We start from the raw sequence: 14,772 nt of genomic DNA, 5'->3' as shown, positions 1-14,772 counted from the left end.
CACAAAACACAGGGACAAGCACCGTGGATGACTTTTAGAGGAGTGTGATTGGAGGATAATGTGAAAGTGGGTCATTGACGTTTGGTCACGTGAAGCTGTGACGCACTCCACTGCAAGACGAGCTTCAACGCAACAAATGTGCAGATCTCAAAGTACGGAATAAGGAGAACGTCTCCAATCGTAACCAAAATCCATTCGTAGTTGTTCTTGTAAATGCCATGTACATCGCAAACGCCCAACGCTTTCCGCGCTCTATACTCTTACTATCATGTAACGCCCACGTTACGTACTTGGCCAGAAAGACGGCGCATCAAAAGCTAAAAGCTCCGCTCCCACGACACCCACCACACACCCATGTTCGCCGCGACGACCAGATCCAGCATCTTGAAGCCGTCGTCGTAGACAATGAGCTTGCCCAGCTTGGCGCGCTTGCCGCGGTTGCCGCCGCCGGCCTTTTCGCGCCCCAGGCGCAAGTCCAGCTCGTCGTCTTCGTTGTGGTCGCCATCGCCGAGGTCAACGTCGTCGTCGTCGTCGTCGTCGTCGTCTTCGGCGTCTTCAGCGTCTTCGGCGGTGGACGAGCCCCGGCGCCGGGCGTGCTGCTGCTGCCAGTGGTGCAGATGGTCCTGGAAGCGGCCGTACAGCTGGTCAGCGCGGGCGCCGCCGCCGCCGCTTCGGTCTCCTCCCCGACCTTCGCGCGCGCGCTCGGGCGCCCCCTCCTCCGAGTCGTCCCGGCCCGCCCGCGGCCGCCGCATCAGCTCGCCGCGTGGCAGGTTGAACCGCAGCTCGCTGACGGCGACGGCGCCCGTCAGGGCAGACGTCAGAGAGGACGCGCGCGCGCGCCCGCCGCCGTCCGCACCGCCCCCGACGACGCTCGACGTCGCCGCCGCCACGGCCGCCAGCCCCTGGCCCGGCCCGTCGCGGAAGCTCTGGGCAATCACCAGCGGGTTGTACCCAGCAACGCCACCGCCGCCGCCGCCCGTCGTCCCGTCGGTGGCAGCCGGGTGCAGGATGTGGCGACACTTGAGACTGCGGCCGCCGTTGCCGGTGCGGAAATCGCAGCGGCCGTCCCAGGGGCTGGTGAAGGAGTAGCCCTTGGGTTTGAGGCCGGGGCCGGGGCGCGTGATGAGGGCGGCGGGGGCGGCGGCGGACTTGGACGGGGACGTGGACCGGTGGCGGCGGCCGCCGCCCGAGTCGATGCTGCGGCGGGGGTTGGCCGGTGCGTCGGCCGTGGCGACCAGCGAGTGGTTCCGCGGACGCAAGAAGCGGCGGGGCGGTTCGAGGTCGTCGGGGCCGTATCCGGTCGGACCGACACCGCCTCCAAAAGCCGCCGCGCCGTCGGCCGACGACGACCGCGCGTGGCTGTGCGACGGCCGTTTCAAGGCGTTGCGAAGGCCCGCGGTCCAGCTCTTCGTGTAGGCCATGACCACGTGGCGCGCAAAGGCCGTGTCGCCGTCGTCGCCGCGGAACTTGGCGTACCCAGACGTCTCGAGGCGGATGCGGATGGACGGCTGCTCCTTGGGCGGCGGGGGAGTGGGGGTGGACTCGGAGGACGCGGCCGCCGGATCGTCGTCCGGCGCGTCCACCGCCTGCACGGACGCAATCTTGCCAATGTTCCACTGGTGGCTAGTCGAGGGGTCGCGGCGGATGAGGGTGAGCTGGAAGGGCACAAAGTTACTTGGGGTGCTGGATTGTATGCGGGAGGGTGCGGGCGGGGGTTGTTGCTGGCTGCTGCGCGGTTGCGCTTGGGCGGCTGGCACCTGCGGCAGAACCTTGTCGTGCGGCCGTAGCGGGACGCCACCGCCGCTGGCGTCGAAGCTGTCCGGTCGAGGGCCGACTGGCTTGCGCGGTATGGCCGGTGAGGTGCCTGGTGTGCCTTGCGGCGGCCCGACGGGTGGGGGTCCATTGCTGCTGCTGTTCCCCGGGACAGTCCGCCCCGGCAATGGTCGCGACCGTATAGGCAGTGTGGACGTTGCCGGGAACGGCTGCACTGCCGGCGGCGGTTGCTGCTGTTGTTGTTGCTGCTGTGATGGAAGGGTATCGTGGGCAGATGCAGGCGGGGCAGCGTCGAAGCTGTGCCCTTCGTCCAGCCGAAAGCCAGGCGGCACCCATGGCATCGGCGCTCGTGGCGACACCAGTTCGCGGTGTGGCGGTGGTGCCGGCGGCGCCTCAGGGGGCGCTGTGCTGGTCGGGGGGACGACGACCGCAGGGATGTCGGCGGGTGTCGGCCGCGGCGCCGGACGTGGCGCCGGAGACGGCACCGGTTTTCGTGCTACGGTCGGTGCTGTCGGGCCGGCAGCTGCAGCTGCTGCCACCGTCTGCGGCGCCACCAACAGCCCGTCCGACGGCAGATCGAGATGGACATAGTACAGTGCATTGGCCACGTCTTCGCTCGTCACATTCTTGCGCTGCGGCTTGAGCGTCGACAGGATGACGTCGCGGGTGCCGGGCACGCGGGAGATGTACAGCGTCAAGGGCTCGCGCGGCTCGTCGGTCGGGTTGACGGGGTAGCGCGGCGGGTTGGCGGCCAAGAGGTTGAGGTCGGCGAGGGAGCCGGCCTCGACGCGGTCGTCGCGCATGGCCGGGCGTGGCAGGCAGGCTGTGCTGTGTAGGACTGTGTAGCGGCTGTGTAAGGCTGCGTCGTATCGAATCGTGTCGTGTCGTATCGTGTCGTATCGTGATCGCTCTCGTAGATCGCTCTTGTAGATCGTAGGACGATGCGGTGGTCACGGACGATGCTGCCGTTTGTAGCGGTCAGGAGGCGGGACAGACGTGTTCACGAGAACGAGAACAAAAGGCGGACGTGCATGCTGATTGGGCAGACAGATGTGGTGAGTGGTGTGTCGACAGTCTGTCGTCTATGTCGACTTCTCAATTCCAGTGTGCTCAGCTAGAGACACCGTCTGGCAACAGGCGTCGGGTGCATGGCGAGTGTGTGTCGACTACAAGGATGCGACGAGAACAAAAGGGAAAGCTCTTGCCTATGCAGCTGGGTTCCACGGTCCTTTTTCCAGTTGTCCGTCCTCTGCAGAGGATCGCAGTCGAAGCCAAGATTGTGGAGCTGCAGCTTCAGCTCGGAGTGTCTATTTCTGTCCGTTCTGTCCTTGTCCGTTGGACACATTGTTTGTTTGCTGTCCTCTATTCTCTGTGTCGTCTCTCCGTCGTCTGGCGCCACCTGTGCCTCGTCCAGGCAGCTCGGCAGCTCTCGTTTTGTTGTCGTCTCGATTGTTCTTAGTTTGCCTCATTTCCTAATCTTACCTTCAGCTTTCCTCCCAGCTGGTTGTTACGCCTGCTGGTTCCCCGCCATCGCAGCCCACTCCGCCAGTCTCCACTTCAGGGGCGTTCTTTAGGCAGTCTCGCGGTTCAGGGACTATGCCCTCCAAGAACACCAAGCCAGAAAAGCGTCGTCATGGCTCTAGTGGTGTCCTTTTTTAGAAGGCCGCCAGGGCAGCACCAGGAACCAGCCGGGCGGGGCTGTGCAAGGGAGAGGTCATCAGATCAATGGGACAAAAGAAGGCATTTCGCTGCAGCCTGTTCGGGCCACAGGGCCCCTGAGCCTATGTGTTCTAGCGTCCGTTGGTGGATGCTGTGGCACGTGTGGGACTTCCATTTAGTGGCCTTAGTGGCTGCAGTGCTGCATGTCGGGCTGGAACAGTGGCGGAACAGTGGGGGAATAGTGGCGGATTGCAGCCAAGCACAGCTGTTGGATGCCTCTTGCGTACTTTTGTGGTCGGCTTATTTACTCTTCTCAGAACGCAGAGTGTCATCATTCGCATAGTATTTTGCTGGCCTCTTTGCTTTGATTCACTTCACTTGTTTCTATTAATACGACCGTTGCGTGGCCTGCCGAGGGTCGCTGTAATCTTAGGTGGCTGACAAGCGTCGTAGACATCTGACAGGGCATCTCAGGGCATCTCAGGGCATCTGACAGCCCGGCCTTGACAATGTCGTTTTCTTGCATCGTACCTTTGGACGGCCGTTCTCACTCTCGACGGATTGTTCCTACGGTAAGATACCGTATTTCGTTTAGTTTTTATACTGTTCTTTGCCATTTGCGATACCGTACACAGCCTTGCTGCAATGACGACTGGTACGCCTGCCACATCACCATCCCGTCTTCATAGTTTTCTATTCTGCTTCTGGCTCCTCCTTCTATTCATTCTACCTCTTCTTGTGCTTCTTGTTTGCGTCGTATAAGCCGTGCCCTGTATAGATGACAGAAACAAAGGCCAACAGCTTGCACAGCCTTCTCGTGCGCAGCGCAGGCGAGCGACATATCACCACGTCAGGCTAAACATAGCCATACCTCCCTTGATATGTGCATCTCGTATTACGTTGTGACAATTGCGCCGCGCAATGCAATACGACGCATCGCCGTATTTGTCTCCAAGAACATCCTACATCATGTCCATCACGAGAATCCCGCCGATCATCGTCATGATATGTGATTTGATTATTGACCGTGCCATAACGTAATGGATGTGAATATATCCCATCATCTTTTCGCCCCGGACTTGTATCCCGTCACAGTTCACATAAATGCGTTGTCGATCATGGACCTGCCACTTCTTGGTTTCTGTGTTTCTGCCTGGCTTGTTTGTGTGTTTCATGAGCCATTCTGCATGTACGTCGACATGTTCTGCCTTGTTCTGGTGTGGTCTCCTTTTCCCTCGCCTTCCAGTATCTTCTCGATCGTATGCTTCCGTGGACCACGATAGTCGATCATCGCCTGTTTGACAGTTATCTCGTGTTGTTATTCAGAGCGAAGATACCATATAACATCGACAGCGAATCCAATCACACTACCGCCGTCTAGACATTCCATATCATCACAACGATGAAAAAGAAACGACAAAAATTCGTCGACTATCCACAAAGACAACATTGCACTTCATTCCAGGCTGCCTCACGTCTGTCGCAAGACCACAGCCAAATACGAGACGGGGACTCGCCGCCTGCGCGCACGAGCTACTATTCAGCCCTGTCGGTAGCTGGCTGTCGGTTGTTCGACCGGTCTGGGACGAAGCCAAGTCTGGCCAGGCCCAGCTCCACAGGCCCTTGCATAAGAATACCTGCACCGCAAAGAGGCATCGAGGCAAGGACGCATGAATTTCAGTCGGTTGTCGCCGCTTACATTGAGTCATGTCGACAGACTTTGGTAAGATGCTCATGTTTTTTTGTCAACCATTCTGTCGACACCGTTTTATTGCTTGTCGTTGTCCTCGACGTCCCTCGATTCTTCTGTCGCCCTTGTCACGCTGTGATCCCAAGCGCTGCGTTTCATCTTGGCCTGCTTGCTGTCCTCCTCGCTTTTTCCCCCCCAACTCCCAACTCTCAATTATGACGTCGACTGGTGCCCAATTACGCGCAGTCGTGAAACCGCCAGCCGACTCCGTAGCAGCAAAATTTACTTTCCCACTCGCTAATTCGATTTTGCCCTCGGCCCAGATGGGCCTATCGGTCAGCTGTCTCAGTCGCCACGACGTTTATGCAAAACGCAGTGTGCCCAGAAAGTTGCCCTGGATTCTGCGTCAGACCAGGGGACGGGACCCCTGCAGAAGTGGCCTCTTCTTCCGTGACAGCGTGAGAGAGCCTCCAAAAGTCCACTTCTCATGGCCGCATTGGCAAAAGCCGGGAGTCTCTTGTTGTATTCTGCCTGCTGCACGTTTGGCGTGTGTTGTGTGCCGTTACTGGTACACAAGCACATGCAGGAAAGGAAAAAAAAAAAGAAAGAAAGAAAAAAAAGAAAAAGAAAAAGTCGGATGACCTGACCCTGCCGGATCGCTTCCATGCCCACCCTCTTCTCTTGCTGTTGTGTCTGTTCTTGCTGTCCTGGCCCTCGTTGTTCCTGACAGTACAGAAGTACGACAGTACGACAATACGATGCAGAGTTACCACCCTCCCCGTCATCTTCGTAGAAGGCAAACTACGTCGTTATCCACCTCGCCACAGACGATCTCGTGTCATATCCATTTATGCATTACTCTTTTCTATTTTTTATTCTTCCAGTCTCCCCTGCCCTCTCCTTCACAGCCGGTCTCCCCACAAGTCATCCCTCACATTCACTGTCATGGTCACAGCCCATCCTCCTTGGGCCTGGACTAGCCGAGCTCGTCAAACAGCTCAGCTAGCTCTTTTATGCTTTGGGTTTTTCAACGTCTTATCTGACCACACTCTAGTCACAATGACCGTTGTCCAACGTCGTCGTTCCCGAGCGGGCCGCATCTCACATGCCCCTTGTCGTTCCTTGGTCGCCTTTTTGTATTTTCCTTGCCGTCTTTTGCCACCCGTTCCCACGCTGCCGCCCTCAGCTATTGCTACCCATGACCCTGCCTACTACCACCCTGCGTAGATGCCGAGCTGTATATATTATCCCACCCCCTCTACCGACCCAAGCTGCAGCTGCAAGGCTGAGCTCGACAGCTCTCGTGACTTTACAACCAACCTTGACCATTGACCGTTGACATTGACCATCGACTACAGTACACTACAGTACACTATAGCACTTCCATATAACAACCACAACACATGTCCTTCAGTCCAAGCCAGGTCGAGTCGGTCGAGCATTGGCTCGATGACCAGCCCATGTCCGCCAAGGAAAAAGAAAAGGACATGGAGCGTCTACCGGCAGCTCTCCCACGAGGCAGCCGCCGTGTCGGTGTCTTCAAAGAGTGCCCAGCCATGGCCAACTACAGCCGGCCAAGCCATGTCCCGAATCACCACGACCACGACGACCAGGACCACGACCTGCACGTCCGCTCCCGTCTGCAGATGCACTCCCGGTTCTCGCGGCGGGACGCGGACGGCGACCTCAGCGCCGACTACGTCAACCCCGTCGAGTGCTTTTTGCGGGTGTGCTCCGCGTGTCTCGGGAGTGCCGCGCTGGCCGTCGGGGCGGTCACGTATGTGCTGGTGCGGCGGGGCCCGACGCCGACGCCGCCGTCGAGCACGCCCCTCGACAACCGTCTCGGCTGGGTCGTGGCCGTCCCCGTTGCGGCCGCGGCCCTGCTGTGGCAGCTCACGCGCCTGTCGCTGCTGGCCTGGCACGGCCACGGACGGCGGTCGGCGGCGCTGCTGGCAGCCGACCTCGCCGCGGAGGCCGTGCTCGCGGTCGGGTCGGTCATCTGTGCCATCCTGGCCGGGTTCCAGACGGCGCGGCACGCGGCGTACAACCGCAGTGTCCACGACGAGGTGGCGCGGGGGTCCCATGCACAAAACTACGCCGACGTCGGCCCGGACATGGCCTTGGTGGTGCTGCTGGCCCTCCTGGCCGGTACGAGCTTTGGCATTCTGGCGCTCACCGTGGTGGAGGCGAGCCGGCGGCGGCGGCAGAGGAGTGGCCGCTCGAGCCGGAGCACCAGCTCGAGCGTGATTGAGATTATTCGGTGAAGAGCGTGCGCGTGGAGACGTGGGGGGCGATATGTATGAATATAATGGCGTACGTCGACAAGTAATAGATTAATATAACAACGATATGCAAGACAGACATTCTCGGAACAGAAGTCATCCTCTCTGAGGAACGTGAACAAAACAAACAAAAACGTAAAACTATAAATGAAAGAGAAAAGAAACACAATCAAATAGAACAGCCAGCAACACACACTCCCCCCCCCCCCCCCCACAACATCTACTCGGTAAACTTGTTGCCCGCCGCAATGGTCGAAAACGCCCGCTGCGTGTGCTCGTAAATCTTTTCGGCCGTGCCGTCCTCGCGATACTTGGCCAGCTTGTCGTTGTGCTTGAAGACCTCGTCGTCGTAGTTGATGCGGTACGCGCCGCTGCCCACGGTGCCGTCGGCGCCCGTGCTGACGGACGTGCCGGCCGGCAGCGTGCGGGTGACGCCCGGCGCGTCGTGGGCCGGCGGGTAGACGGCGGTGGTGCCCAGAAAGGCGATGCGCTGGCCGCTCTCGGCCTCGGGCAGGCTGTCGAGGCGCAACAGCGGCGTGACGACGCGGACCAAGGTGCGCGTGAAGAAGCCCAGGTTGCTGGTCTTGGTGATGCCCGTCTTGACGAGGGCCGGGTAGTAGTGGACGAGGGCGAGGGTGCCGGGGTGGCGGGCGGCCAGGGCTTCTAGATAGAAGGTGGCAAAGACGGACAGGTGGGAGCCGGCGTTGCGCAGCGTAAAGTTCTTGGGCTTGCGCAGGGACAGGTCGTCCGCGACGATGTCGCCCTCGAGGCCCGGGTTGAGCACAAAGGCGACGTGGCCGACGGCCGGCGGCGCCACCGTCTGCGTCAGCAGCGGCAGCAGCCGGTCCACGAGCCGCGCGCGCCCGTAGTAGGCAATGGCCGTGGGCCAGTCGAGGCCCTCGGCCGTGTCCTGGCGCCCGCTGAAGCTCATGATGCCCTGCGACGCCACCAACAAATCAATCTTGGGCGCGTGGCCTTCTCTGGCGGCGTAGCCCGTCTCCGTCGCCACCAGCAGCTCGCACACGCGGTCCACGTCCCGCAGCAGCCCCAGGTCCTTGGCCTGCACCACCTCGTACGTGCCAAACGGACACGCCGCCCGCAGCTCCGCCAGCAGCGCGTCCGGCGCCCGCCGCCCCAGGATGTACACCCGCAGGCCCCGGCTCGCCGCCTCGCCCACCTCGCCGTGCACGCGCGCCAGCGCCAGCGCCGCATAGCTGCCGATGCCCGCCGTGCCGCCGCCGAACACGGCAACATACGGCCGGCCAGCCGACTTGTCTGTGGCCGTGGCCCGGTTGGTGGCCTCGACAATGTTGAGCGCGACCATGGTGGTGTGTTGGGGGGGGGGACGATTAATGGATGTCCAAGTCGAGTCGAAGTTGAGTGAAAGTCTGAGAGCAGAAACAGTCGATGGGATTGTTGTGATTGCTGTCCAACGGTCGAGGATGAAGAAGAATCTGCGGCGACTGGCGTCTTCTCTTGAAGCAGACGCTGCTCGTTTATATAGAGCCACTTGCGTCTTTTGCGTCTTTTTCGGCCGGGCTTTTGCAACAGTCCGACATGGAGCGACAAGCTGGAGATTGTCAGCATCGCACCCAATGAGCGTGTCTCTTTGTCGTCACGGACATGCTAGCCGCTGAGACCACCGCTGAGACCACCGCTGAGACCACCGCTGAGACAATCGTCGGTGTTGCTGTTGTCCGTCAGGCCAAGGGACAATGATCGTCGTCTGAGCTCCACTTTTCTGCTGTTGGTGGCGATGGATGGGCTTTACAGCGGACTTAACGGAGTCGATGCTGGTGGACCGATGTGTCCTGGCTACAGGGCATCCCGTCCACGCAAGGCCCTGCCAGATAGCCCTGTATGCCCTGAATGCGCTGGAAAGTCGGAGCACAATAAAAATAAGGTTATGCGCTACCCGCTGGTAGGCCCACTGTTTTTTGGGCTTTTAGTGCTTACCCTCTTTAGGAAAGTCTCCAATGCAACAGCACCGACAGCGACCGCCCATTAAGTCCGAGTGAGTGTCCATCGCATGGAATCACGGCGTCAGGTCGTCAACGAGATTCCGGCGGGCGGCCTTGTCACGTGCAGCAAAGTGAGGCCCGAGAGGGAAAGCAGACCTCACGATGCGGAATGGAATGAGAAGCAGCTGAGTACATGGGAGAGAACCAGGACAGTGCAGACGGAGAGGACAGATTCGGAATCGGGAGATGTGACAAAAATGACAAAAATGATGACAAAAAAAGACGAAACCAGGTCACGACAAAAGACAGTCTGACATGATGAGGGTCGCAGGAGATTGCATCTCCACCGGAGGCAATCTTGTATGTCCATCTGATTTTCTGATTTTCTGGATCTCTGGTTTATTTGCTAGTCGTTTGCGGATGACCTGCAGATTCTTTTCCTTTTGGGTGCTGTTTCGTTGTATTAAATTGCTTTTGGTGTTTCCGTAGCAATAGTACGATTTGTTCAGTTTTACCATTTTCCTAATTATTAAAAAGGACAAAAAAATTAAAAGGAGATGACGATAAATAAAAATAATCCACTCCTTACGGCTTGTAACATTCACAATGACAATCGCGGCCAATTCCTGCCTCGGTCGTCTCCAGCTGCCGAATTCACTTGAATGAATGCAGCCTTCTTGCACTTGCCGCTCTTAATCTCCTTTTGGCTCTTGTCCGTACGATGTACACATTTGCATGCGTGTCAATCATCTCGCCTCTCATCTCTCGCTTCGCCTACTTCTTGTTCTTCTGACGCCATCTGTTTGTCCGCAGCGCTGTTTTGCCTGTTCTTTCCTTGGTCACTGCCTCGACGTCAACAGCCGAAGCATCGACCTCGATGGTGTTGTGTTCTTCCTCCAATCGATTCCGCCTGGTCTCTCCTCGCCTGGCCAACGCAGCTTTTACCCGGCCCCCTCTTCCACGTCCATGCCCTCTGGTTTTGTCTGTGCTTGTCTTCTTGTCCGCCCGCACTCACGTCGGCCGGTCACTTTGGGCCGGAGATTCGTGTGGGCAAAAACACTTTACACCGGACTTTGTGTGTTACAGATGTACTTGTTCTGTTATGACGATCATATTGTACTATTGTCCCTTTGTATGTTTGTTGACTTGACCCCTCTACATGTTCCTGTTGTCACCGAGATTAATCATTAAGAGTCCACGGTCGCCATTTTCGAGAACCGACCCGTGCTGCAGTTTTTCTTACGTACAAACACAGTCCGTTCGTGGAGCGATGCATGACCGATGCATGATAGACCCGGCAACAGCAACAGTCCCTCATCTGGACCCGGGGATGCACATGGAAGTGGCCGCCGAAAACCAAAAATAGAGGCAACGTCGAGAGATGCAATCAACACTTGTGGCAACGATCAATACAAGCAGGGTCACGAGGGGTGCGTCCCACTATCGGCCGCACTGCTGCTTCGGACAAACGTCCACGATGGCACACATGCGCAGTTGTGGCCCCGTAGTCACAAGAGCGCGCGTCGTCGTCGACGGCTGTAGAGGGTGGGCGGTGGAGACGACGAAGTAAGTCGTCCATAAAAGACGGCATGTCCTCCTCTGTCTTGTCGAAAGAGATTTCGTCTTCTTTCTCTCCCACGAGCAACAAACCATCCTACATACCGCGAGTCATTCAAGAAAACGCCACCTTTGCACATCGACCCATACAACCGTCCAGCATGAAGTTCTTTTACGCCGCCATCCTCGCCGCGGCCGCTCTCGGCCAGGGCATCCTCGCTGTCCCTTTCGCCCCGGAGGAGGGCCTACACGCCCTCGCCCGGCCGCCATTTGGTGGTCCTGGCGGCCCCCACGGTGGACCGGGTGGACCTGGCGGCCCGGGTGGTCCTGGTGGTCCCCACGGCGGCCCGGGCTTTGGTGGCCATGGACCCCCTAAGCGCGACGTGGAGGTAGGCCCTGGCGGTCATGGTGGTCCTGGCGGTCCCCACGGCGGACCAGGTGGACTGGGCGGCCCTGGCTTCCGTGGGCCCGGCGGTCCTGGTGGCCCCGGTGGCCCCGGTGGCCCTCATGGCGGCCCGGGCTTTGGCGGCCATGGACCTCATTAGTGCGACGTGGAGGGCAGGTCCTGCGGTGCCGGGAGATTGTGGCAGCCGTGCTGGTCAGTCGCTACCATGCCGGTGGCCGCTACCGCACAACGACGACAACAACCACGATGCATTGGGGGTGGGGATCGCGATCAGCAGCATGCCTGTGGTCGCCAAACCTTGCAAGATGTGGACGTCTTTTGTATTCACTTCGTTACGTCAAAACTGTTTCAGACAATTCTTTCATTTACTCTGGTTCGTCGTTTTCTCGTACCCCTGCAGGCCCTCGCCCGCCTACGGTGACTCTGGCGGTGTTCCCGGATATTGTGTCGCGCCCGCGGGGATGGGCACGACGGCGTGCTCGGTGTAGATGTGCACGGCGCGGGTGTAGTCGAGGCCGGCGACGAGGCCGCCCTTGATTGTGACCGTGGTGCCATCGTAGACGGCCTCGTCGTCGAGGTCGACCGGCTCGGCCGGGGTGTCGTCCGGACGTGTTGTCATTGTGTCTTTGTCTTTCTCGCCGACCTGGTCGCCGCCTCCGCCGCACCCGCCACCGTCTTCGTCCCCCGCCCCCCGCCGCCTCTTCAAATACCGATGCATCACCCGCGCACCGCACCGCGTGCAGAAGAAGCATGCCATGTCCCGCCCCGTGCGCGACCGCTGGCCCGGCCGGATGTACACGCTCAGCGTGCGCCGCAGCGCGGGGTCCAGCGGAAACACGCCGGCCGCCGGGTACACGGCGGACGTGCCGTAGGCGGCGCTGCTCTGGCGGCGGCACTCGCGGCAGTGGCAGTGGAAGACGGCCAGCGGCTGGGGCAGGGGCGCGCGGAAGCGGACGGCGCTGCACTGGCAGCACACCTCCTGAGGCTGCAGGCGCGGGGGCGGCAGGGACCAGGCGATGCCCGGATGGGAGATCATGATGCCGTCCATGGTCATGCGGACGCGGCCGTTGTCAGCGGCGGTGGATGCGGTGGTGGATGCGGCGGTGGATGCGGCGGTGGATGCGGCGGTGTCCATGGGCTAGGCGAGCCGCGTCGTGGCACAGGGACCAGCTGGGTAGAGTGGAAACGGGGGGTACACGTCCGTGTGGTGTCGGCACGGACGATGGGTCGAGGCAGGAGTGGAGACAAGATCTGGCTGGGCCTGTGCCTGGCCTGAGCCTGGGATATGCAGCGGAGTATCGGGCTGTGGCACAATGACGGAACAGCAGAAACTGTGTGCTGACAAAGGAATACTTTGTAAAGATAAGCGGCGTCAGAGTCACAGCGCAATCGCAGTGGGCAGTGGGCGCGGAGGGAACAAACAGGCTGAATGTCGGAGGAGTGCAATTTGGTACTCCACAGGGCATGTGGCGTCGCGAGGGCTGGGGCTGGTGCAGTGTGAGCGATTCGTATTGAAGGGCGCTTTCGATTGAGACAAGATGCAATGGAGATAGCGCAAAGAGCGTGGCGACAGACTTGCCAGCGGACGACGCGGCTGACGGGCCGGCGGGCAGACTCGAGAAGGGGCGTTGGGTGGGGGGAGCTGTGTGGGGTGTGCTGTGACACTGTGCACTGTGCACTGTGTTGGTGCGACGGAATCTGGTCTTTGCCTCTGACGGAGAAAACAAAGGCGGCCGGATCTGGGAACCGGAAGAAGCAGGCGGCGGCTCCTCTTTGTCGCCTAATCTACGGAACTGGCATGGCATGCACGATGAAGAGTCGCATGACTTTGTGGAGATGAGCTGTCGGTGTCGCGAGGTTTGTTTTGTGGTCTGGTCTGTCGGACACCGTTTTTGTATTGTTGTATCTTAATTAGGTTGTAACAGTGAGATTGTTTAGTGCCTCTTATGGCGTGCTTGCGCTCAACTCACTGGACATCGTCCACTAACACGCTCAATTAGTGCATTAAAGTGGCCAATCTATGCAGCGGATGGACAGGGGTGCCGGCTCTGGGCAGCCGCCGACCGTCCCGCCTTGCCGATCTAGAGCGCTGAGCAATGGCGAGCGAAGAGGGAGCTGGCAAAACTTCGGAAGCAGAGAAATTAGGTGGAGAGGAGAGAACGAGCACCGAAATGGCAAAAAAAAGACAAGGAGCAGGGACAACGGGAAGGGGAAGGGAGAGGGAGAGGGAAGAATGACAATGAAAAGTGAAAAGCAGACAGGGAAAGACTGAAGAATGAGAGACTGCCGTGATGAAAGGAGCAAAAAGGCAGCAAGCGAGAGTCAAGTAGAGGACGGCAGTGGACATAGCGGCAGCCAACTGAAGTCTGTGTAAGATACACTGTAAGATGCGATACGTAAATAATACAATGTACGAAATACTGGCGTGTATTCGTACTCCCCGTGTGTGATCGCCTGGCGCGAAAAGGACCTCAATCAAGAAGAAACGTGGAGCAGCGGGCGGCTCGACTTGGAAATGGGGACAGGAGCAGCGAGGAGAAAGAACGGGAGCGAAGCGGCAAGAAATAAGGAAAAAAGGTTGGCAGCAGCAAAGGGTGGGCAGGAAAGGCATCCCGCGAGCCGCGGTCCTGCAGGAGACGAGGCGATAAAGAGGGCGGAGAGGGAGAAGGGAGAGAAGACAGAGGACAACACGCAGACCGCACTGCGAGGCTCGACGGCCAGACGGCAGGGCGGCCAGGGCGGCTCCAGACAACTGGACTGGTCCACAGGACAAACGACATAACGGCAAGACGACAGCCACATGGAGGGTGAGACGTCTGCAGTGGTGGATATTGCGCAGCGTGGAGCTCTTGTCCTAGTGGCGCCGTTGGACAAAGGCCAAATGGGACCAAAGGGGCCGGCCGGGCCATCGTTCCGCGCATGTTCTGGATCTGGAACGAGCCCGAGCCGCGTGGGTGAGGCGTGTTTTCTGGGGAGGAGGACGACAGAATAGGGAGAAAATATAAGTAGAGTTTGGGCCCAGCGCAGGGATCTGTAAAGAGCAGTCTACAAGTAAACGGAGAAAGAAACGAAGAGACGAAAGACGAAAGACGAAAGACGAAAGACGAAAGACGAAAGACGACGTTTATGATTTGATTCAGGATCTCGGGATTCACGCCTTGGAGGAGGGAAGGAGGACACGACTTGGCACCTGAGGACACGAGAACGACAAGACAAGACGGCGGCGAGACGAGAACAGCAAGACGACAGGGCTACAAGAAACAAGACATACGAATGACGAGATAGAAGGAAGACGACAACGGCATCGACGGTATCGAACACGGCACAACACCTGCAAAAAAGGACACGCGACCGGCGACGCCTCTGGATCAGAGTGGAGGACAACGAGACGAGAGAAGCGAGAAGCGAGAAGCGAGAAGCGAACAAACAGAAGCATCGCAAATC

General features: G+C 59.1%; 5 protein-coding genes across 5 annotated transcripts; 2 read left to right on the top strand and 3 right to left on the bottom strand.

Moving 5' to 3' along the window:
• Positions 1-317: 317 nt before the first annotated feature.
• Positions 318-2,576, bottom strand: SPBR_04126 (uncharacterized protein; the record flags this gene model as incomplete). The annotated part of the gene is made up of 1 exon (XM_040762409.1): positions 318-2,576. The coding sequence occupies one exon, from the start codon at positions 2,574-2,576 to the stop codon at positions 318-320; it is 2,259 nt and encodes a 752-aa protein (XP_040621381.1).
• A 3,949-nt stretch (positions 2,577-6,525) lies between these two features.
• Positions 6,526-7,386, top strand: SPBR_04395 (uncharacterized protein; the record flags this gene model as incomplete). The annotated part of the gene is made up of 1 exon (XM_040762678.1): positions 6,526-7,386. One exon carries the CDS (start codon positions 6,526-6,528, stop codon positions 7,384-7,386), a length of 861 nt encoding a protein of 286 aa, XP_040621380.1.
• Positions 7,387-7,624: 238 nt separating this feature from the next.
• SPBR_04313 (short chain dehydrogenase reductase) lies at positions 7,625-8,728 on the bottom strand (the record flags this gene model as incomplete). The annotated part of the gene is made up of 1 exon (XM_040762596.1): positions 7,625-8,728. One exon carries the CDS (start codon positions 8,726-8,728, stop codon positions 7,625-7,627), a length of 1,104 nt encoding a protein of 367 aa, XP_040621379.1.
• Positions 8,729-11,083: 2,355 nt separating this feature from the next.
• SPBR_09186 (uncharacterized protein) lies at positions 11,084-11,467 on the top strand (the record flags this gene model as incomplete). Its single annotated transcript, XM_040767312.1, has 1 exon — positions 11,084-11,467. The coding sequence occupies one exon, from the start codon at positions 11,084-11,086 to the stop codon at positions 11,465-11,467; it is 384 nt and encodes a 127-aa protein (XP_040621378.1).
• A 273-nt stretch (positions 11,468-11,740) lies between these two features.
• SPBR_04433 (glutathione-dependent formaldehyde-activating gfa) lies at positions 11,741-12,463 on the bottom strand (the record flags this gene model as incomplete). Its single annotated transcript, XM_040762716.1, has 1 exon — positions 11,741-12,463. The coding sequence occupies one exon, from the start codon at positions 12,461-12,463 to the stop codon at positions 11,741-11,743; it is 723 nt and encodes a 240-aa protein (XP_040621377.1).
• Between the last annotated feature and the right edge of the window lie 2,309 nt (positions 12,464-14,772).

This window comes from Sporothrix brasiliensis, assembly GCF_000820605.1.
Source record: "Sporothrix brasiliensis 5110 chromosome Unknown Cont16, whole genome shotgun sequence".
NCBI lineage: Eukaryota > Fungi > Ascomycota > Sordariomycetes > Ophiostomatales > Ophiostomataceae > Sporothrix > Sporothrix brasiliensis.
The sequence above is the reverse complement of the archived record's forward strand: the minus strand, read 5'-3'. Positions and strand labels throughout refer to the sequence as shown.